We start from the raw sequence: 22337 nt of genomic DNA on the forward strand, positions 1-22337 counted from the left end.
CTGAGTTCGATTCCTCAGCACCACATAAGCAAAAAGAAAAAAGCCAGAAGTGGCGCTGTGGCTCAAGTGGTAGAGTGCTAGCCTTGAGCTGAAGAGCTGACGGACAGCACCCAGGCTCAGAGTTCAGGCCCCACAACCGGAACCAAAAAAAATAAAAAATGTTCACAGCAACTTCATTTATCAGAAACAAAACCTAGAAACAATTCAGTTTTCTATCAACAGGAGAATGGATAAACAAACTGGTAAACTCATACACTGGAATACTTTCCAGCAATAAAAAGGCAACAGAAGCTGAACACGGTGGCTCCTTCAGTAATTCTAGTTATTTTAGGAGACTGAGATCTGAGTAGGGCTTTGAAGCCAGTGGAGGCAGAAAAAAAAATCCATGAGATTATCTCCAATTAACCAGCAAAATAGCTAGACTAGAGAGGTCAAGTGGTAGAATACCAGCTGTGAACAAAAAAAGCACACCCACACACCCACCCACTAGGCCCCAATGGCTCCTAACTGTAAACTAATACTACCTACTCAGGAAGCTGAGATTTGGAGGATCATGTTTCTGGAGGATTATGGTTTGAGGTCAGCCCAGAAAAAAAATTTACTAAACTCCATCTGCAAATAACCAGCAAAATGGAAGGGGTGATACTAATCAAGATGTACTGTACTCATAAAATTAACATGTTGAATTGAAACTCCTTTTTACAACTACTTAAAGATAATTTAAAAGAAAAAAGAGATCAAAAAGCAAGGCTGGAGGAATATGGCTGAAGTAGTAAGATGACAGTCTAAAAAGGTTATGATTTTAAACACAGTACCACTCCCTCTTCCCCAAGTATATACTGATTTTATAAAAACTATGTCCTTAAAGTTAAAGGGACAGAAAGAATGTACACTGTTGCTGGGCTCTGGTGGCTCATACCTGTAATCCTAGCTACTCAGGAGGCTAAGATCTTAGGATCTCAGTTGAAACTCTTATCTCCAATTAACCACTCAAAAATCCAAATGGCATTGTGGATCACATTGGTGGAGCACTAGCCTTGAGTATAGAGCTCAGGCCCTGAGTTTAAGCCCATGATTCATATGAAGTTCAAGAAAAGGCAAGATTATGACAACAGAAAGTAAAACTGGTTGTTTCAATCAATGGGAAGGTAAAATGCTAAGGAAGGAACAAGAGATAACTTTCTGAAGACATGGGACTGTTCAATAACTTGATAAGGGTATGGCTGCTGGTTGTGCATCTGACCCAAAACTAACCAAACCATTAAGACTGGACCATATTTCAGTTTGAAAAAACGAAGTTTCAGAAACAACATTAGAGGCTAGTCAGAATAAAGTAGGAATAATACCAATCACCTATAATTAATATTTACAGCCTTTACAATAGTCACCAAATAGTCTAGTACATGAAAAAACTCCATTTTAATTTACTTCCATACTACCCAATAATGTGCTTTTAATCCATCAAATCAGGTGATATGCACTGGCCACTCAATTTTGGAACATAAATCAATGTTCCTATATGTGGTATGCAGTCTAGCAAGTGTGCATTTTCTGGGTCCTTGTCTCTGTACATTTCATATTCCAATTATTTATTACTACAGTTAGATTAGTGTGAGGAGGAAAAAGTATTACTGAAGCAGTATTCAACAGAAGTCTGTCATGAAGAAAACCATTTTACCTGTGAGATGGAGCCTCCCATTATAAAGGATGGTTTCTCTGAAGCCACTGTGGTTTTAGATGATGGGATGAGAGGAGGTGGTGGCCTGGTTGGTCGAGTTGTTGGAAGTCGAATCCCTTCAGGGAGATTAGTTATCACTTGATGTGGAGCAGGTTGGAGGACTTTTAAAAAAGGAAAACATGATTTAATAGAATCAATTTCCTCGTTTGCCACAGGCTACCTATTTCAGTCAATCTTCCATAATTTTTCTACATCCATCACCCTTTGGATCTTACAATGGAAGTAAGAAAAAAGGGGCTTCTGAGGAACAGATGCTGGTCTTTGTTTCATAGAGTATGCAAACCTGGCTGACAACTCACTACACATCCTCTGTGCACCTGGCATAAACTGAGAAATATTTACTGATTTTTGGCTCTCACAGCACACTTGAATTTCTGAGGGGTTATTTCTCAAGATTTTTACAAAGTGGATAGATACACTTTTAAAAGAAAATGCAGTCAATGTCATAGTATAAATGTGTGAACAGAAAACTTCCCAGTGGCCCAATGAAATCTGAACTGAGTAAAAGTGACAATGGGATGTAGAGAAAGAAGAATGTCATTTTGAGATTAGGAAGGACATGTCCTAGAAGAACACTTTATTCATGAGATTAAACCACCCACATGGAACATCTGTGGGTAATGGCTGATGGCCACTGCACAGAGGGGTGATATTTACCTGGCGGGACACTATAGCGGGCTGTACTCCTATCAGGCTGTGGAGCGGCTTTACTGACTTCTCTTGGAGAGAGCCTACACGGTGAGGCTGACCTTGCTGCGGTACTGTGCATCTGTGCTTCCTGTTCTAGAACACGTGTGACCTCAGCATAAGGCATATAGGCGACTGATTTTCCTATGAAAGTTAAAGTTATCAAAATAAGGGAAGAACCCCAAATTAAAATAGTGTGAAAGGACCAAGCCCCCACCATTCAGGGGAAGATCCATTTATATGCTTTTAACAAGGCCTGAAAGGTCTGGGGGAAGGGAGGGAAGTACACTCATTGGAGAAATTAAGAAATCCTATAAATCTCAATATGTCCAATACCACTATGACCTAATAAAAATACTCAAAAATGCAGTCACAGCTCTTCCTTAAAATGACAAAAATTCTTTCTGAAGGAGAACCAAATGTTTTAACATACAGTAAAATTATAACAAGCAAACATCAGACTAACAAGTAGCTCTGTGAATCCAAGTCTAGCAAGAATTAGAGGTCAGCATTATGAAGAATTTAATCCCTGAAATTAGCCTGCTGATGCTAACAGCTTAAGTAAATAAGAAATGAAAGACGCCTTTTACAAAAACAATGTAGATCAACAGTTCTACAGAAACATTTTTTTTTTTTGGTTGATCATGGGGCTTGAACTCTGGGCCTGGGCACTATCACTGAGCTCTTTTGCTCATGACTAGCACTCTACCACCTTAAGCCACAATGCCACATCCAGCTTTCTGGTGGTTAATGGGAGATAAGAGTGTTATGGGCTTTCCTGCCCAGGCTGGCTTCAAACCATGATCTTCAGACCTTAGCCTCCTGAGTAGCTAGGATTAAAAGCATGAGCCGCCAGCGCCTAGCTAGAAATTTTTTAAGCTACATCTGTAATAATAAAAATGAAAATAATAAGACATGATATAAAAAATTTTGAACATTTAAAAGGCATGCCAGAAATGCAGTCATATTAACACTCTAATCTTTTTTTTTTTAATTTCAAACAGGCTGTATATATAGCCCAGGCTAGCCTGGAACTGAAGATGCTACTGCCTCTGCCTCCCATGTGCTGTGATTATAAGTGTATACCATCTTGCAAAGATAAGTTTCTCCCTTTTTTAAATGAAATTGATATACAGTAGCAATTTTTGAAAATCAGAAAAGCATAAAGAAAAATCTATGTCTAATCATTTAAGATATGAAGCATTTCAAAGTCTGTCAAAACAATTTCCCATCCATTTTATTACTTTTTGTGTCCTTAGTCTTATCCATTTATTCTTCCAGATAAATTTATTATTTAAATTCATTTTGAATAATACTGCCTCCCAAACAAAGTGTCACTGGAATGTACATGTACTTGTATTAAAAGTATGAATATTTAATATTGAATTTTCTAATTTGTCACATAGTTTGTACATTTGTTAAAAATAACTCCTAGACAGTTTCCATTCTCTTGCTAAGGAAATCATCTCTTTTACATATATGGAGTAATAATATATATTCATGTGTGTGTATCCACATAACTGTATTAGGCAGTAAATAGGAAAAATGTAAATTTCAATGTAACAACTTATTCTAAGAAACAGTGAATTTTCCTTTTTACTTAAAATTGATTCTTTTATACTTTGTAGTGGATCCTCCTCTATAAATAACAATTTGTCTTTTACTTTCATATACATAAACTTTTTTTTCCTTACTATCTTGCATTAGTAAATAGTAGGTGTTCTGAAAGTCCCAACCAAAAAGGAACATCTCTTGAATTTCACAGTAAGTGTTGAGGTATGTAATTGCTTTCAAATAAAGATCTGCTATCTATTTCAAGTTATGAAGAGCTATTTTTAGAAATCAGAAACAGTGCTAGTAGTACTAATTTTCTTCCTCCTGAGTAGCTAGGATTACAGGCATGAGCCACTGGTGCCCGGCTAGAACTAATTTTCAAGTGCTAGCCACTGTGCCATTCATGAATTATCTCATTTGCCCTCATAAACCCACTGAGATTAGTAGCATTTTATACACGAGGGAATTAAGGATTAAAAGAATCATACCTAACTTTCCAGCCAAGGGACTATTTAAAAAAAAAAAATGATTCCAGACTGAGCTATCAATCACACTGCAATAGTATCTCAGTGAAAGACTAGGTGGTTAACTGGAGAAGACACTGGGGTATCCTTCAAAATTTGGCATAACATTAAAATTTCACAGTTGTTGTTTTACCATTTCAGCAAGTTTATAACTAAGCTCCTAAGAAAAATTTACTGGTCATATCAGCATTTTTAAAAATGCAGAAATGGTTCTACATATAAAAAATGCAAAATAATAAGTTCAGCTATACAGAAGCAAAAATTCTTATTTTGACTGGATAGATTTTGTTATATTAGAACAATTCTAACTATTTACATGCAAAGTAAATTTGAGTTTTTTCATTGAAAGATTATCAATAAAGTGGGGTCAATTCATGTGAATGTTATTTGAAAGTAAAAGCAATTCACTAAGCTTTTTTTATTATTAAAAGCTTTTTAAGGAGGAAGAAAAAGCTTTAAGTAAGTTTAACAGGGAACATTTACAATAACTATACCATTCACATTGAGACAAACAGGTAACAAGTGTTGCCTGGTTTTTATTTGGGGGGGGGGTAGGAGGTAGGGAGTAGAGAGAGGAGGGTCAGTCGGGGGGGGGGTTTGAACTTAGGGCCTAGGCACTGTCCCTGAGCCTCCTTGTGCCAAGGCTAGAACTCTACCACTTGAGCCACAGTGTCACTTCCAGTTTTTGAGTGGTTAATTGGAGATAAGAGTCTCATAGGGACTCTTCTGCCAGGGCTGGCTTCAAACTGCAATCCTCAGATCTCAGCCTCCTGAATAGCTAAGATTACAGGCATGAGCCACCAGTGCCCAGTGACCAGATACTTCTTAAACATAACCAAGACAGGAAAAATAAAATACATTGTCCTAATTATTCCAATATTCATTCTCTCCTAAAAGAAATTCTTTTTAATTGGGATGCTCAAAAGACAAATACTTCAGGGTTAGGTGCATTGCTCAATGGTAGAGCACTAGTGCAGCATGCACAAAATCTTAAATCAGAAAAAAAAATATTGGCAAAGATATATACATAGCAATAAAAGTATTTCTTTTAAGGTATCCATTTAAATCATTCCTTCAACATGAAACTGGTAAGTATGTATGGCCTTAACTACAAAACTAGGGATTAAGAAGTTTCTAGATACAATATACTAAAAGCCTATGTGTTTACTTCAATAAATGTTGTATAAGGCTGGACATGATGGTGCATGCATGAAATCCCACTATGCAGGAGGATATTTAGTTCAAGGACAGCCTGAGCTACACTGTGAGATCCTATTGGGGGGGGGGTGCGGGGGGAGAGTCGAAATGTAGCTTGGTGAGCACCGGGCATTGCTCTGAGCTTGATTACCAGCACTAAAGCAACAACAACAAAAAAAAAAAAAAGGAAGAAAAAGAAATAATCACTATAGCATATACTGTATGGGTTGGTGATTATTATTGTCTTGGTTCACATTTTTCACTATCATAAGATTTGAAACATCAATGAGTTTATATTTAAAAGTCTAGCATAAGCGTTTCAAGGTTTTATGTAACTATTAATTCATTACTGGTCTGATTTGGGTAGGAGATAAGGAATCAGAAGAATCAGTTAAATTCCACTGTTCCTATTTTATATGTACCTAGATATGTGTGCATAGCATATTAAAGCTAATCAATCTTATATGAATCATCCATGATTTTTGTATTCTGACATTCTCAGCATCAGCACATTATGCTTTTGTGACATATAATTAATTAGCTCATGCACTGTTTCTAGCCATGTCTAAAATTATTAAGTAGCAAAATTGGATTACTCATCAATAAGATACACCAACTCTAATCTAGCACTGGAAATAGTAAGTAAAACAACAATGATGACAGGTATTTCCATAATATCTATTACAATATGAACACATTAATATACTAATTCATATATGATATATTGTATATAAATGCTGAGCTATGGATTATTTAACAGTACAGAATACTTGTTCTTTCTTGAATTTATAGCCCAGCAAGACAGGTGAGTATTAGTATTTTCACAAAAGCTAGAAAGGTTAGGTCAGCCAACAGTTTGAAGACTGAGCCAAGATGGGACTAGCACTAGATAATGCAAAGTTGTCTTCAATATGTCAGAGTAAAGATTATACTGTAGTGGGTAGGTGATCTGCTTCGAAGAATTAACAGTTCCCACTCACTCTGAAAATTCAGATGAATGGAACATGAAACATCTCTTTTACAAAGCACATAGAGGTTTCTCTTAGTAGTTTCTTTTAATAGTGATAATATCTATTAGTGTAACAGAAGTCCTGAAATGCTGATAACTTACAAAGTGCAAAGGATACTACCTTGGATTTAGCTGTTTGTATTCTGAAATATTGTGGTCACGGGTGCATTTGCTTACCTTCCCATTCTCTGTTTGGACTCTTGGAAGTGCCACACGGGCTTGTAGAACTTCTACATTCCAAATCTATCTGTTCTTGCCTCTGTCTCTGTTCCTCCAAGAGTGCTGACTCATGCATTGCCTTAATGTGTCGCTGGTAGAGAGCATAGCCACTTACAGGGGTTCCAATTGGCATATTACATGGGGTGCAGGAAACCTGCAAGAAGAAAAACAACTATGTACCAATGGACTGGGTATAGTACTTACGATATGCTACTCCCCCCCAAAAAAAAGCTTATTTCTGCCATATTACTGGCTGCTGATTTTAGCATTTTTTGTTGTCTCTTTTTTGCACCCATCCTGGGATTTAAACTTAGGACTTAGGCACTGTCCCTGAGCTTTTGTGCTCAAGGTTGGCTCTCTACCACTTGAGCCACAGCTTTGGACTTGCTGGTGGTTAACTGGAGATAAGCATCTCATAGACTTTCCAGCATGGGCTGGCTGTGAACTACAATCCTCAGATCTCAATCTCCAGAGAGTTAGGATTACAGATATGTGCCACAGACACCCAGCCTTACCATGTTTCAATAAAAGTAATCTTCAAGAAGAATGATTAAAACACTATGTGGTTATTTTCAGAACTGAACACAATATAAATCATGAATGCTGAGATAAATCAAAAATTAGAAATTAAAGAATATTAACTGGTTCTAATTTATGGTGGCCAAGTCCATTCTGGCTTGCTCCTGGGTCCTATTCCTGGTCTCTCTGTTCATCAGGCAATTATACTCATTTCTATAGATTTGGGGTATGTGGGGAGGAGAAGTGATACTGGGTTTGAGATCAGGGCCCTGTATTACCTTGCTAGGCAGATGTTCTACCATTTGAGCCAAACTCCAAGCCCCATTTCTGTAGATTTAAATGGCATCCATATGGTAATGATTTAAAAACTTCCCCTTCATTTCATATTCATATAAAACTGCCTATCTTTAAGTCACTCAAGGCCTTTGCATCTATTGGATAAGCAATTCAGAACTTAGACTCAAAATAGAACTTTGCATTTCCTAAACCTAATGCTGTTTTTTAATGCTCTCCATCTTGGAAATAGACAAGTCAAAAACCTAGCCCTTATCCCTGACTAATCAACTGCCTTCCCTCCCACAATCAATTAACATATCAATTTTATTCAGGATAGTAACGGACATGCCATTCCTAACCATTCAGTAAAACATGGTAAGTCCTCAATGTTAGAACTGGAACTTTGAAATTGCTGCAAGACAGATTAGGAAAAAACACTAGAACTCATAGGCATAGGCAAAAACTTTTTTTTGTTTTGTTTTTTGTTTATGGGTCTGGTCATAGGGCCTGAACTCTGGGCTTGGACGCTGACCCTCAGCTCTTCAGCTCAAGGCTAGCATTCTACCACTTGAGCCACAGCGCCACTTCCGGCTTTTTTCTTTTTGCTTATGTGGTGCTGAGGAATCGAACCCAGGGCCTCATGCATACAAGGCAAGCGCTCTACCACTGAGCCACCTTCCCAGCCCAGGCAAAAACTTTTTGAAAAGAGTCCCAGGGGCACAGCAGATAGAGTTGACAAAATAGGATTATATCAAAATAAAAAGTTCCTGCACAGCAAAGGACAGTTACTAAACTATAAAGACAGACAACAGATTAGGAGACCTTTACCAGCAATAAATCAGACCAAGGCCTAATATCTAAAAGTACAAGGAGCTCAAGAGACTAACCCCTCCCATGAGCCAGGGGCCAGTGGCTCACGCCTGTAATCCTAGCTACTCAGGAGGCTGAGATCTGAGGATCACAGTTCAGAGCCAGCACAGGAAGGAAAGTCTGTGAGACTCTTATCTCCAATAAACCATCAGAAAACGGGAAGTGGCGCTGTGGCTCAAGTGCTAGCCTTGAGCTGAAGAGCTCAGGGACATCTTCCAGGCCCACAGTTCAAGTTCAAGCCCCACGACCAACAAAAGAAAAAGAAAGTAACCCCTCCCAAAGCTAGTAAACAAATCACTAAGTGTGCAAAGGAGCTAAGGGGAGACATCTCAGAAAAAGGGGTAAGATGACAAAGAAACACGTGAGGAAATGGTTCATCATCCCTGGCCATAAAGGAAATGCAAATCAAATCAACTCTGATTTCCATCTCACCCCAGTTAGAGTAGCCAACATTGTGAATTCTAACAACAACTGTTGGCAGGCTGTGGGGGAAAAAGAACCCTACTGCACTGTTGGTGAGAATGTAAACTCATTCAACTACTCTGGAAAGCAGTCTGGAGCTTCCTCAAAAAATGAAATATAGACCTTCCCTACAACCCAGCCATATCACTCCTGGGTATCTACCCAGAATATCAGAAGCCAGGATACCATAAAGACACTTGCCCATCCATGTTCACTGCTGCACTATTCACAATAGTCAAGATATGGAAATAGCCAGATGCCCACAATAGATGAATGGATCCAAAAAGTGTGATACCTGTACACAACAGAATTTTACAGTCATTAGAAAGAATATTATGCTAGGAAATGGGTGGACCTAGAACAGATCATGTGAGGTAAGGTAGGCCAAAGTCAGAGAGACAAATAACACATGTTTTCTCTCATGTGGAAACTAGATCTAAAATACACCAGGATATAATAAATTATACAGGTTTCTAGGCATTCACACACATAGTGAGACCAAAGGAAGATACTCTTAAGAGAAGAACAGAAAGGCAAAATGCCTATATGCATATATCACACAAAATATTTTCAAAATGAATTCCAGGTAATGGAAACAAGAGGTTTTTTTTTTCTTTTTTGCTGTTTTTATTTTCTTTTTGTTCTGTTTGTTTATATGTCTTTGGCAGTGTAAGGGGACAAAGGGTGAACAAATGCAGCAATGGTACTCACTGGACACTCACTATGTTGAAAATGAACTATACAACTTGTATGTGGGATGGGAGGGGGAAACTGGGAGAGAGCAACAGAGGGGTGACACTGTCCAAAAAGAAATGTACACTTTGCCTGATCGACGTAACTACAACCCCTCTGTATATCACCATTATAATGACAATAATAATTTTTTAATATGGTAAGTCCTTCCAGTTTGCTATTCACTGTAGCCTCTTTCTTTTACAACACTTGCCCCACATGGCAAATATATTTTTCTTATGTGTTTTTCTATTCATGCTAAATTCATGAAGTATTTATAACTAAATAAATCAACATATATTTATGAACAATAAACAGCCATAGAAGGCTCTAGAAATTTAACTGTTTCAGAATCCGTTATCTAAAGACTGCCATGGTTTATAGCTTACTTTAACACATACAGAACATTTTTGTCTCTTGTGCTCTGACTTACATATAAACATGGCTTTTCATCCTGTATTCTACAAAGCCAAAATGAATTTCTTTGGTCCAACCAAAATATGACTTCTTACATGACAACTTTCAAGTTAACTCGGAGGCCTGCATGATTCCATTTAAGGAAGGTACTATGGTGTAAGAAAAGTTAACTATTTGATCTTTGTTCCTGGCTCTTGGACTGTCTAAAGAGTTCAAAGTATATTTTTTATAAAAATGGGATGGTTTGTTCGTGCCACCCAAACTCCAACCTCTAGGGAAGGGAGAGGAGCTGGAAATTCACACATTCATCACTGAAGGCCAATGATTTAACAGTCTCATATACATAATGAAAGTCCCATAAGCACCCCTAAATGGGGCCGCAGGGGTTGCACTTGGAAGCACTGAGGGAATGGCGTAGTCCAGAGAGAGCACAGAAATTCTACACCCATTCTCACATACCTAGTCCTAGGCAATTGGCTATTTCTGAGTTGTATCTTTTCTAACAGACTAGTAATATAGTGCTCTCTTAAGTTTTGTGAGACATTCTGGCAAAGTACTGAACCTGCAAAGAGGGTCAGGAAATCTTTCTGCCCAGGCTGGGTTCAAACCACAATCCTCAGATCTAAATCTACTGAACTGCTAGGATTACAAACATGAGCCACCAGCCCAGCAAAACCTGACTTTTAAACTAGTTGGACAGAAGTATAGATAACCTAGGAACCACTGCTTGTATAACTGCCATCTGAAATGAGAATTACATTTGTAGAGTTTAACACTAACACAGGATGCTATCAAAACTTAGTTGAAAGGCTGGACACTGGTGGCTTATAGGTATAAGCCACCTATAATCCTAACTCTTCAAGAGGCTGAGAACTGAGAACCTTGGTTCGAAGCCAGCCTGGACAGGAAAGTCCATGAGACTTTTATCTCCAATGAACCAGCAGAAAACTGGAAGTGGAGCTATGGCTCCAAGTAAGTTCAGGGACAGCACCCAAGCCCTTAGGGTTCAAGTCTCACAACTGACAACAACAACAACAAAAATTAATTGAAGCCAAGCATGTGGTATACACCTGTGACCCCAGCAACTTAGGAGGTGGAGAAAGGTGGATGGAGGTCTGAGACCAGTGGGGAAAAGGCTCAAGAACCTATCTATAAAACAAAGAAGGACTAGAGGAGTAGCTTGAATGGTACTGCAATCTGAATTCAGAATTCAGCCCTCTGTAATGCAAGTGTAAAAAAAAAAAGCACAATTGAATTCTAGGTACTTGATGTGTATTTGGGAAACTGGCTGGTGTGAGGAAAGAAGATACATATTTGGTATCAGAAGTGTTGCAGTATCAAAACAGTTCAGTGATATCTAATTAGTCATACTCACAGAAATAAAAGAATGGTGATTCCTAATGGCTAGACAAAGTTGCAGTTGGCTAGGAAAAGAGTTTTTCTTTAATATACAGTTTCAGATTTGGAAGAGGAAAAAGTTCTAGAGTTCAGTTTCCTAACAGCATAAATATATTCTAAACTAATGAGCTATCTACGTAAAATTTGTTGATAGTTAATGTTGTATTATATGTTTTTTATATAGATCAAGAACAAATTAAAGGAAAGTAGAAATATGTCTAAAAGAGTTTTGTACTTTGACTTTACATTTCTTGCAATAAAAACTTACCATGGGTGGGATAATAGCAGCTCGATGCTGAAGCTGTGGCAGGTCCAATGGATTTGGTTTTATTGGGGATGAGACTAGTATAGATCCAGTGGGATTTAACAATGAAGGCTTTGCATCCATAGGAAATATTCTGTAATTGGAAAAAACAGATAAAATATATTTTAATAAAACTCTATTCAAATGTAGAATCATAATTCCTTTTAAGTCAAAAGGTATGTACCTACTCATATATCTATCACATTAACTCTTAACAAGATACGTACAGAGTATTACCTAGTACATGCAAGACCTAGATTCAATCTCCAGAACCACTTAAATAAGAAACATTTGAACATGCTGGCAGAGATGTGGGGAAATAGGAACCCTACTGTAGTACTGCTGGGAATGTAAATAGTATAACCACTCTGACTAAACATAGAACTACCCAGCCATACTACTCGGGCATCTACCCAGAACATTATAAATCAGTATATGATAAAGACACTTGCACATCCTTGTTCACTGCTTCACTATTCACAAAAAAAAGATATGCAAACAGCTTAGATGCTTAAATATAGATGAGTGGATCAAGGAAATATGGTACTTATATACAATGGAATTATACTCATCCATTAGCAAGAATAATACTATGTCTTTTGCAGGGAAATGGATGGACCTAAAACAAATCATATTAAGTGAAGTAAGACAAACTCATAGATCAATGGCCCATGTTTTTTTTCTCATATGGAAGCTAGATCTAAAATACAACTAAACTTATACAGGTCTTTGTATATTTACACACAAACCGACTACAGGAGGTTATCTGAAGAGGAGGAATCCTCTGAACATCTCATGTACTTTTTAATCAAAACAAATTCCAAGAATTGGAAACATACTGGGGTCTTTTTAATGCTATTTTTGTTTAATTTTGTTTTTCTTTGGGGAGGTAGGCAAAGGGCAAGGCATAGAAATGGAAGGGAGAAGGGTTAGCAAATGCACTAATTGTATTCAATGTATGCTATGTTGAAAAATATAACGTGGGTCGAGATGGGAGGGGAAATTAGGGGAATGCAAAGGAAGGGTTGAAAATGTCCAGCAAGGATTGTACTCATAACCTAACTTATGAAATTATAACCCCTTTGTACAACTCCTTAAAAAAATAAAAAAGCAATAAAAAGGAACTTATAATACTAATTTTCCAAATAATATCAACTTACAAGTTGAAATTTATCTGATTTTAGTTATCTACATCTAACCAACAAAACAAGTGTGAATGAAAGCCAATAAAAATAGTCTTAATTTAACACTAACATATTAATGTAGGATAAAATTAGTTACCTAATACAGGATGTCTTGCTGGGAACAGAGTATAAGCCATTGCCATTGAAAAAATGGAGCTTAAGCCAAATTACAAGCTTCTGACTTCTCATGAAAACGGGAAGAACCAAGAACAGAACCAGCATTCCCACAAAGCAACTTCCATATGGACAGTTCTGCTCACGCAGTTCCTTATAACATCTAACACGCCGTACCTGCTTCATTCACTCTGCTCTAGTACCTACATAGTTTAGGGATCTCATATATGAACGGGGAAATTGTACACTAGTGACATGTCTTATAGGCTTGCTCATATTTCTCAATGCTATCAGTAATTGAGGAAAGGTAAAAATATTTTAAAACATATTAACTGGTAAGAAAATGAGAATATATAAAACTAACATATTTCATTAAAAAAGATGATATGCAGGAAATTGAAAGTGTATTCCAATAATTTGGAAATAATAGAGACTTTGAATTGTCATTCAGAAACCAACATGTTTTTACTAATTTTTTGTTTTGTTTTTATCTAGTGTAGGGAATCAAGCTCAGGGCCTGTACCTTCTAATTAGCAAGCACGCTATCACTGAGCTACATACAAGCAATTATTTACCTACAAGACTACCGTCATGGATACTCAATCTTCAAAACTGCTGCCATTCTAGTTTTTCCCTTTTATATATAGTTACCAAAATGAACACAGAACACAAATAATTCCTATTTCAAATGAGATGTTTTCATTAAGAGTTCATTTAGAAAAGACTACTTAAATGTACATACATTTACTCTAGTTAAAAAATGGGACTTAAAAATCTAGATTACATGGGCTGGGAAGGTGACTCAGTGGTAGAGCGCTTGCCTTGCATGCCTGAGGCCCTGGGTTCGATTCCTCAGCATCACATAAGCAAAAAGAAAAAAGCCAGAAGTGGCGCTGTGGCTCAAGTGGTAGAGCACTAGCCTTGAGCTGAAGAGCTAAGGGACAGCACCCAGGCCCAGAGTTCAGGCCCCACGACTGGACCCCCAAAAAACCCCAAAAAACAAAAATCTAGATTACTGTAATGCAAAGGGGGAAAAAGACTGATCTCAATGGTTCAATTTCCTGATTAAATCAAAGGTTAGGCAGAATCCCTATTTTATTTCAATTCTTATTGATGGATATTCTAGCACCTACTAAATTAAAAAAAAAATCTCTTCAGGGTTATCATTGCTAAATTTATTATTCCATTATCAAATGCCTTTCTAATATATTGAAATTTACAATCTACTGGCTGTGGACTAAAATTAGAATTTTACCAGGATAACCATACATAAAAGCCAAAGTATGAATATAATCTAACTTCTGGTGAGTAGCTGCCTTTTTTTTTTAAAACTAAAAAGTTACAAAGGCTAAAAGAAGGACAAAGGTTTAACTTTCTCATTAAATGCTATTTAAGTCTATTTTACATCTAGAACTTGCACCAATCCAACATCTACTGACTACAGACAATTCTACTTCTTTCATGGAAAAGAGAACATAGGAAAACTAAAAATATTAAAGTAGCATATATTCCTGTATTTTTTACTGTAACTTCCCAAAGCCCTAAAGATATACGCATTTTAATGAATCTGTCTTTAACGACAAAAACTATTTAAAAATTAATTTGCATTATACCTGATGTTTTACTTATAAACATGAACAGCCTAATAAAATTTTGTTACAAATATGTCATCATAATTACCATTAACTTGTACTTAAGTTACACTCACTCCATTATTTTCAAAATACTTGATAACTTCACCCTTGAAGCATTTTCTTATATCTGCAACACTGGACCAAGATGGCTTTGCTTTGACATCAAGCCAGCTTAGAGAAGTACAGAGCTGGAGCCAAGGAACCTCTCTCCTTCCACCTTGACCATATCCCACTATTGCCAACCTCAGGAACCAGTCACCTGCAGTTTTATTCATAACTATATAAGCTGAGATTCCATTTTTCTTCTATCATAGAGTATATGTAATAGGACAAGATTAAGACATTCATAATCTATTTTATTAAATATTAATTACTCAATTGTTTTGGTTACTGAAACACATGAACAATAAACACCAATATTAAAATTTTATGCTACTTTTAACTTGCCAGTATTTGTATAGGCATCATTTCTGCAGCTAGCATTGTGACTTAGCTAACAACCAGGAAAGAAGGAAAGGGTACATGTCTTACCTCTGCCTCTCAGGCTCTCCATCCACATCTTCATCAGCACTGCATGTAGCACTGGAATCATTGTCTGACTGGGGCTCAGGCCTTTGGGCATTTATCTGCTGAGCCACCACCAGATCTTCATCTCTAGGCTCTGTCTTCTCACTGGCTCTTTCCAAGTCTCTTTCTTTGGTATCTCCTTCACTTTTAGATGGACTGCTGTCTGGCAGCCTCATTTCAGCATCCACAGATTCTGCTTTGGTAGTGGTTGGGGGATGAGGAACAGAACCTGCTTCAGCATCACACTCCTGGTGGTCCACATCCATCGTCTCTGCTGTCTCAACACTGGTGCTGTCAGTCACCTGGGTCTCCACACTTTCACTCTCAACTGCCTTTGTACTTGGAACTGCTGAGGAGGGAGATGCACCGGGTGCCGGGTCAGTGGTAGACTCGAGCTCAGCCACAGGTTCGGTGTTTCCTCGGTAAGCAGCATTTTCATTGCTGTCTTCACTGGGCTTGACAGTTTCAACTGGTGAAGGAGAAGGAGCACTTTCTGTATCAGAACTATTTTCAGCACCTTAAAGATAATGATACAGCATAAAAATCTGATAATAAACGTGTTTCAGGTGGTGACAGAACCATGCTTGAAAGTGGTGGTTTAGGATGAATTATGCTCCTTTGATGACCTCATTGAAGTTATTTACAGGCATGGGGAAAGCTAGTTTCCTGAGAGTATGAAAGTGAAAGATAAAATTGCCTTGACTTTCTGAAAACGAAAGTGAAAAGGTTTTGGATATCTAAGAATAATTTATTTAGGTGTGGAAAGGACAGAACAACAAAACTAAGCAAAAAAAAATCCTTATATTAAAAGTATATTTTTAGCCAGGCGCCAGTGGCTCACCCCTGTAATCCTAGCTACTCAGGAGGCTGGGATCTGAGGATCGCGGTTCAAAGCCTACCTGGGCAGGAAAGTCAGTGAGACTCTTATCTCCAGAAAACCGGAAGTGGCACTTGGCTCTAGTGGGAGAGCACTAGCCTTGAGCTGAAGATCTCAGGGACAGCACCCAGGCCCAGAGTTCAAGCCCCACGACTGACCCCCCACCCCCGGAAAAGTAGCACTTTGGTATATTTCTATGAGCCTTTTTTTTGGGGGGGGGTGGGTCGGTCACAGGGCTTGAACTCTGGGCCTGGGTGCTGTCCCTGAGATCTTCAGCTCAAGGCTAGTAGTGCTCTCCCACTTGAGCCACAGCGCCACTTCCGGTTTTCTGGAGATAAGACTCTCACTGACTTTCCTGCCCAGGCAGGCTTTGAACCAAGATCCTCAGATCCCAGCCTCCGAGTAGCTAGGATTACAGGGGTGAGCCACCGGTGGCCTGGCCGGCTCTATAAACCTCTTTCTGTACATTTCTTGCTAACCAAAAGAAATGGCATGCTAGAACAGCATTATCCAACATAAATACAATGTAAACTGCATCTGTAGATAAAAATTTTAGATAGCTACATAACAAAGGAAAAACTGTAACAATTTTTCCTTAACCCAAAATGTTATCATTTGCATCCCAAATATGAGCATTTCAATGTAACCAATATAAGAAATTAGTAACCAGTTATTTTAAGTTCCATTGGTATTGTCTTCAAAATCTGAAATACAATAACCACATGTATCTAGAGGTTACTACATTGAACAAGTCTCTACAATATTTCAGATTCTTAATTTTATGTGGTAAGACAGGTTTTTCCTCCTATAGTTTGTACCATTTTATAAATGTATTTCTGACACTTCTGACACTTCAACTAGATATCCCAAAAGAATTCTTCTTTTCCTCTCCCATTTCTCCTCCTTCCCGCCCCCCCTCCCTCTGGTGGTACATGTCTATAATCCTAGCTACTTAGGAGTCTAGGAACTGATGATTGAGGTTCAAAGTCAGCTAGGGAAGAAAACTTATGAGACTCTTATCGCCAATTAACCAGCAAAAAAGCAGTAAGTGAAAGTATGGCTCAAGTGGTAGAGTACCATCTTAGAGCAAAAACGACAAGCAAGCAAAGGAAGGGGTGAACAAAAAGAAATGTACTCTTTACTTGACTTATGTAACTGTAACTCCTCTGTAACTCACTTTTTATAACAACCATTTTTAAATTTTTTTTTTAAAAAGACAAGAGAATGAGGCCTCAGTTCAAGCCCCAGTACATGCATAACAAAAAAGACTAGGGTTCAAGTAGTAGACTACAGGTCTAGTAAGCAAAAGGCCCAGAGTTGAAACTTAAGTACTAATCCCCTCAAAAGTTAATTAATTTTAAAAAGCCAAGTGTTTTCTTTCAACTTAAAATAAATTTGAAAAAGTAAACAATATTGTATTACTTGCAAAGAAATGGTAGGGCCTGGAATAAATTATGTTAAAGCAGACCAGAAAGACAAAAGAGAAAGATTGTTTTTCCTCACATGCAGAAGCCAGAATTCATTTATAACCATGTAAGTAAATGCACTGGTATGCAAGTGTATAAAAAAATGTATTAACTGAAATAAGGTGGAGTCAAGGGAAAACTCAAGTAGCATAATTTCTTAGAAAGGTAAAGTCAAGGGCTGGGAAGGTGGCTCAGTGGCCCAAGTGGTAGAACATTAGCCTTGAGCTGAAGAGCTGAGGGACAGTGCCCAGGCCTAGAGTTCAAGCCCCAGGACCAACAAAACAAAAACAAAAAAACAGAAATGCACTCTATACCTGATGTATGTAACTGTAAACCTTTGTATATCACCTTTATGACAACAAAAAAATTAAGAAAAATTTTAACAACAAGCCAGGCGCCAGTGGCTCATGCTTGTAATCTAGCTACTCAAGAGGCTGAGATCTGAGGATTGTGGGTCGAAGCCAGCCTGAGCAGGAAAGTCCATGAGATTGTGGCTCAAGTGCTAGAGCACTCGCCTTGAGCTGAAGAGCTCAGGGACAGCGCCCCAGGCCCAGAGTTCAAGCCCTACAACCGACAAAAAATTTAAAAAGAAAAGTAGACATACTGGAAAATAGACATTATTAAATACATACAGCAAATGAAAGAAAGCTAAACAGCATAAATATTTTAATCCAAACATATAAAGTACAAGATAAAATGTATAACACGCAAAAAAAAACCAGTATTTAAGGAAAAGCAGCATTTGAAATTAAATGTTAATTATGTCAGGAAAAAAGAAAAACAAAAATGCAACTTTGTAAATAAAAACTTGAGTATTAAGAATTAGTAGTGATCAGTAGTGACATAAAACATTAACCCCAATAATACTGTTTTTTTGTCAGTCATGGGGCTTGAACTCTGGGCTTAGGCACTGTCCCTGCGCTCTTCAGCTCAAAGTGAGTGCTCTATCACTTGAGCCACAGCGCCACTTCCAGTGTTCTGGTGATTAATTGGAGATTAATTGGACTTTCCTGCCCAGGCAGGCTTTGAACCGTATCCTTAGATCTCAGCTTCCTGAGTAGCTAGGATTACAGGCGTGAGCTACCAGCGCCCAGCAATACTGAGTGTTTTGAAATAAACATATTTGAAAATGTACTAAGAAAAACTGGAAGAATAAAAATATGTCCTTAAAAATGACAAAGCTAAAATGCCAAATACTACTATCACTTACTTTCCCATTCTATCTTTATTCTTTAATGAAACCCAATTACTCTTAAGAGAAAGTTCCAAAACTGTCAACAGGGCCTCTAAGACCATCCTTGTATGCCCTTGACAGGCTCTTACACTAGCCAGTCTCACGGGCTTTGATGTTTCCTGAATGTCCCACAGGGACTCTATCTGCTATTCAGGTTCACTTACTGAAAGGTTCTTTCAGTAAAATAATAACAGCTCAAAATCACATGGTTAAAAAGCATTCTAAGCCAGGGATGGTAATCTTAGTTACTCAGGAGACTAAAAGCAAGACAATCACAGTTCAAAGCTAGCCCCTGAAAAAAAGTTCAAGACTCCCATCTCAACTGAAAAGGCCTTAAGCATGGTGGCATGTGCCTGTCACCCAGCTACTACTAGCAGCATACATGGTCCAGGAGTAGAGAAGGCTGGAGGCTTCAAACAGTAGAGCTGCCTTGCAAAGTCCTGAGTTCAAACCACAATGTGGTCCTGTGCCCAGTGTGTGTCTGTTGGGGTGGGGGTGGGGGGTAGATTCTATGGTATCTTTAATAAGATTATTTGTTCTATCAGAGCTCTTATAACATGTATTTGACCCTTGGATGTTTTTCCTAGTAAGCTATAAACACTGTAAAGGTAAAGATCATATATTTTGATGAGCATTAAAGTTCTAGTGACAAACAGTGTGCCTGGATTATCATATACTTTCAGAGCCTTGAATTACTTCCAATTTGGCTTGTATATTTTATTTAAAAAATAGACAACAAGGTAATTAAATCTCCCTAAAATTGATTTTATACACACACACACAAACACACACACACACACAGAGACACATATAATGCATACTTCTGTAAATCCAAGTGACTTTTAAGAAAAATTCAAGTGAACCAATGGTGGATATGGGAGAATAAGACCTTGAGAGACTACCGACACTGATGAATGGCAATAAACTGAGGGAAGACTTGACTCTTCAGACATTACAATAGACCATAAACTGGTATATTAAAACTATCCAGAATTGCTAAAGTGACTAAGAAAATTCATGGGTACAAAAGTCCAGAAATAACTTGTACTAAAAAAACCCTAAGCCACATTAAAAGTTACATTTTCAATTACAGAGTAAAAGATGATTTATTAAATCAGAACTGGCTCATTAAGCCGGGCGCTGGTGGCTCACGCCTGTAATCCTAGCTACTCAGGAAGCTGAGATCTGAGGATCATGGTTCAAAGCCAGCCCAGGCAGGAAAGTCCGTGAAACTCTTATCTCCAATAAACACTCAGAAAACCAGAAGTGGCGCTGTGGCTCAAGTGGTAGAGTGCTGCCTTGAGCTGAAGCTCTCAGGGACAGTGGCCAGGCCCAGAGTTCAAGCCCCATGACCGACAAAAAAAAACAAAAACAAAAACAAAAAAACAAAACTGGCTCATTATATTTTAAAAGATGTGCCCCAAGTTGCTTGGTAAGACTTTTTAAATGTTCAGAAGTTAACAAAATAGAATATATTAACCTCTGAAAATATTCTGAGATATCCTTAAGCAAAATAGGTAACACTAACACTATAAGTTTATAAACGTATCACTTGTACAAAAAAAAAGCTTGTATAACCATTCAAGTATGTATGAAGTGTACTAGTACACACAGGAGCTGTGAAATAAATCAAACTATATACACTCAATGGAGCCCACATTCCCCTGTGAAACAGATAATGAATCAATACCTGATATATCAGCTGTAAAAGGCAGAGACTATGAAGCAGTAGGTAAGGCAAAGTGACATGTCAACAGAGGCACTATTCAAAGGAAAGAAGAGAGCGAGGCTCCAGGGACCCCTTGGGGAAGACTGTTATAGACAAAAGAAAATGAAAATCCAAGGCCCCTGACAGGACTGTCTTATAAGGAAACAACAGGGAGGACAGAACAGCTGGAGTAAAAAGAGCAAACATAAAAGGCTAAGTGTGGGTATTTATATCTGAATTCCAGTTTTCTCAGAAGGGACGGATCAGGTAGATCGTGATATGAGGCCAGTCCAGACAAAGGTTTTGATACTCGCCATTTGAAACAATAAAAAATGGAAGTGGTAATGCATACCTGTTACCCCAGCTATATGGAAGATCTAGAGCCAGGCCTGCTTAAGGCATAAACTGGGGACTCAATCTGAAACATAATTTTTTTTAAAAAGGGATAAGGCAGTCTATCAAGGGATAGAGTGTCGGCGTAGCAAGCACAAAACCCTGAGTTTAAACTCTAGTATGGCAAAAATAAAGTGACTGGCCAAAAATTTATAGAAGTACAAAGATCATTCAATACATGGCATCATCAGTAACAGGTCTTGGGATTTCAGTTTTGTTAAAAATGCAAGACAATAAACATGATTGGATATAAACATTCTACTAAGTGGAAAGAAAAAAATAGAATGGAACAAAAAGAAACAAGACCAAACAAAAAGTTACTGTAGCCAGGCGCTAGTGGCTCATACCTGTAATCCTAGCTACTCAGGAGGCTGCCCAGACAAGAAAGTCTGTAAGACTCTTATCTCCAATAAACTACTCAGAAAAGGCTGGAAGTGGTGCTGTGGCTCAAGTGATAAAGCACTAGCCTTGAGCACAAAGAGGTTCAGGGACAGTGCCTGAACTCAGTCTGAGTTCAAGCCCTGGGGCCAGAACAAAAGGGAAAAAAAAAGCTACTGCAATGGAACGGAGCAGAACTAAATATCCAGCAAAAGACAGGAAGAAGAGATCGGCTTCTCAATCTGAAAAATCTATCAAGGAATTGCTGCCACAAGCACTGATAGACAACGTGGAGGAATGAGAGAAAAGATTACCAAAATGATTACTGACATTAAGAAAGACAAAGAGAAAATATGGGGGAAATCTGTTTTGGATGTTGCCTTTGAAGTAGTCCTTAGGTATTCAAGTGGAAATGCTAATGGAAGCTAGATGAATGAATGTTCAGCTTGAGAGTTCACCTCTCAAAAGCAAAACCAGAGCTGGGTGCCAGTGGCTCATGCCTATAATCCTAGCTACTCAGGAGGCTGAGATCTGAGGATTATGGTTTGAAGCTAGCCCAGACAAGAAAGTCCACAAGACTATTATGTCCAATAAACTACTCAGAAAAGGCTGGTAGTGGCACTATGGCTCAAGTGGTGGAGTGCTAGCCTAAAGCACAGATAGGCTCAGGGACAGAGCCCCAGCTCTGAGTTCAAGCCCAGTAAAGAAAAGAAAAGGGGCTGGGAAGGTGGCTCAGTGGTAGAGCGCTTGCCTTGCATGCCTGAGGCCCTGGGTTCAATTCCCCAGCACCACATAAGCAAAAAGAAAAAATCCAGAATTGGTGCCGTGGCTCAAGTGGTAGAGCGCTAGCCTTGAGCTGAAGAGCTGAGGGACAGC

At 38.2% G+C, this 22337-nt stretch overlaps 1 protein-coding gene across 1 annotated transcript in view; it reads right to left on the reverse strand.

Moving 5' to 3' along the window:
* Nucleotides 1-22337, reverse strand: part of Ncor1 (nuclear receptor corepressor 1) — a 168843-nt gene that overhangs the window by 41821 nt on the left and 104685 nt on the right. Inside the window, exons 20-23 of the mRNA XM_013016349.1 lie at nucleotides 15370-15922; nucleotides 11871-12000; nucleotides 6887-7082; nucleotides 1679-1839 (exon numbers count right to left, since the gene is read on the reverse strand). Of these exons, the coding sequence (XP_012871803.1) occupies nucleotides 1679-1839; nucleotides 6887-7082; nucleotides 11871-12000; nucleotides 15370-15922 (1040 nt within the window). The remainder of the gene's footprint in view (nucleotides 1-1678; nucleotides 1840-6886; nucleotides 7083-11870; nucleotides 12001-15369; nucleotides 15923-22337) is intronic.

Source organism: Dipodomys ordii, unplaced genomic scaffold (genome assembly GCF_000151885.1).
Source record: "Dipodomys ordii isolate 6190 unplaced genomic scaffold, Dord_2.0 Scaffold31, whole genome shotgun sequence".
Taxonomy (NCBI): Eukaryota; Metazoa; Chordata; class Mammalia; order Rodentia; family Heteromyidae; genus Dipodomys; species Dipodomys ordii.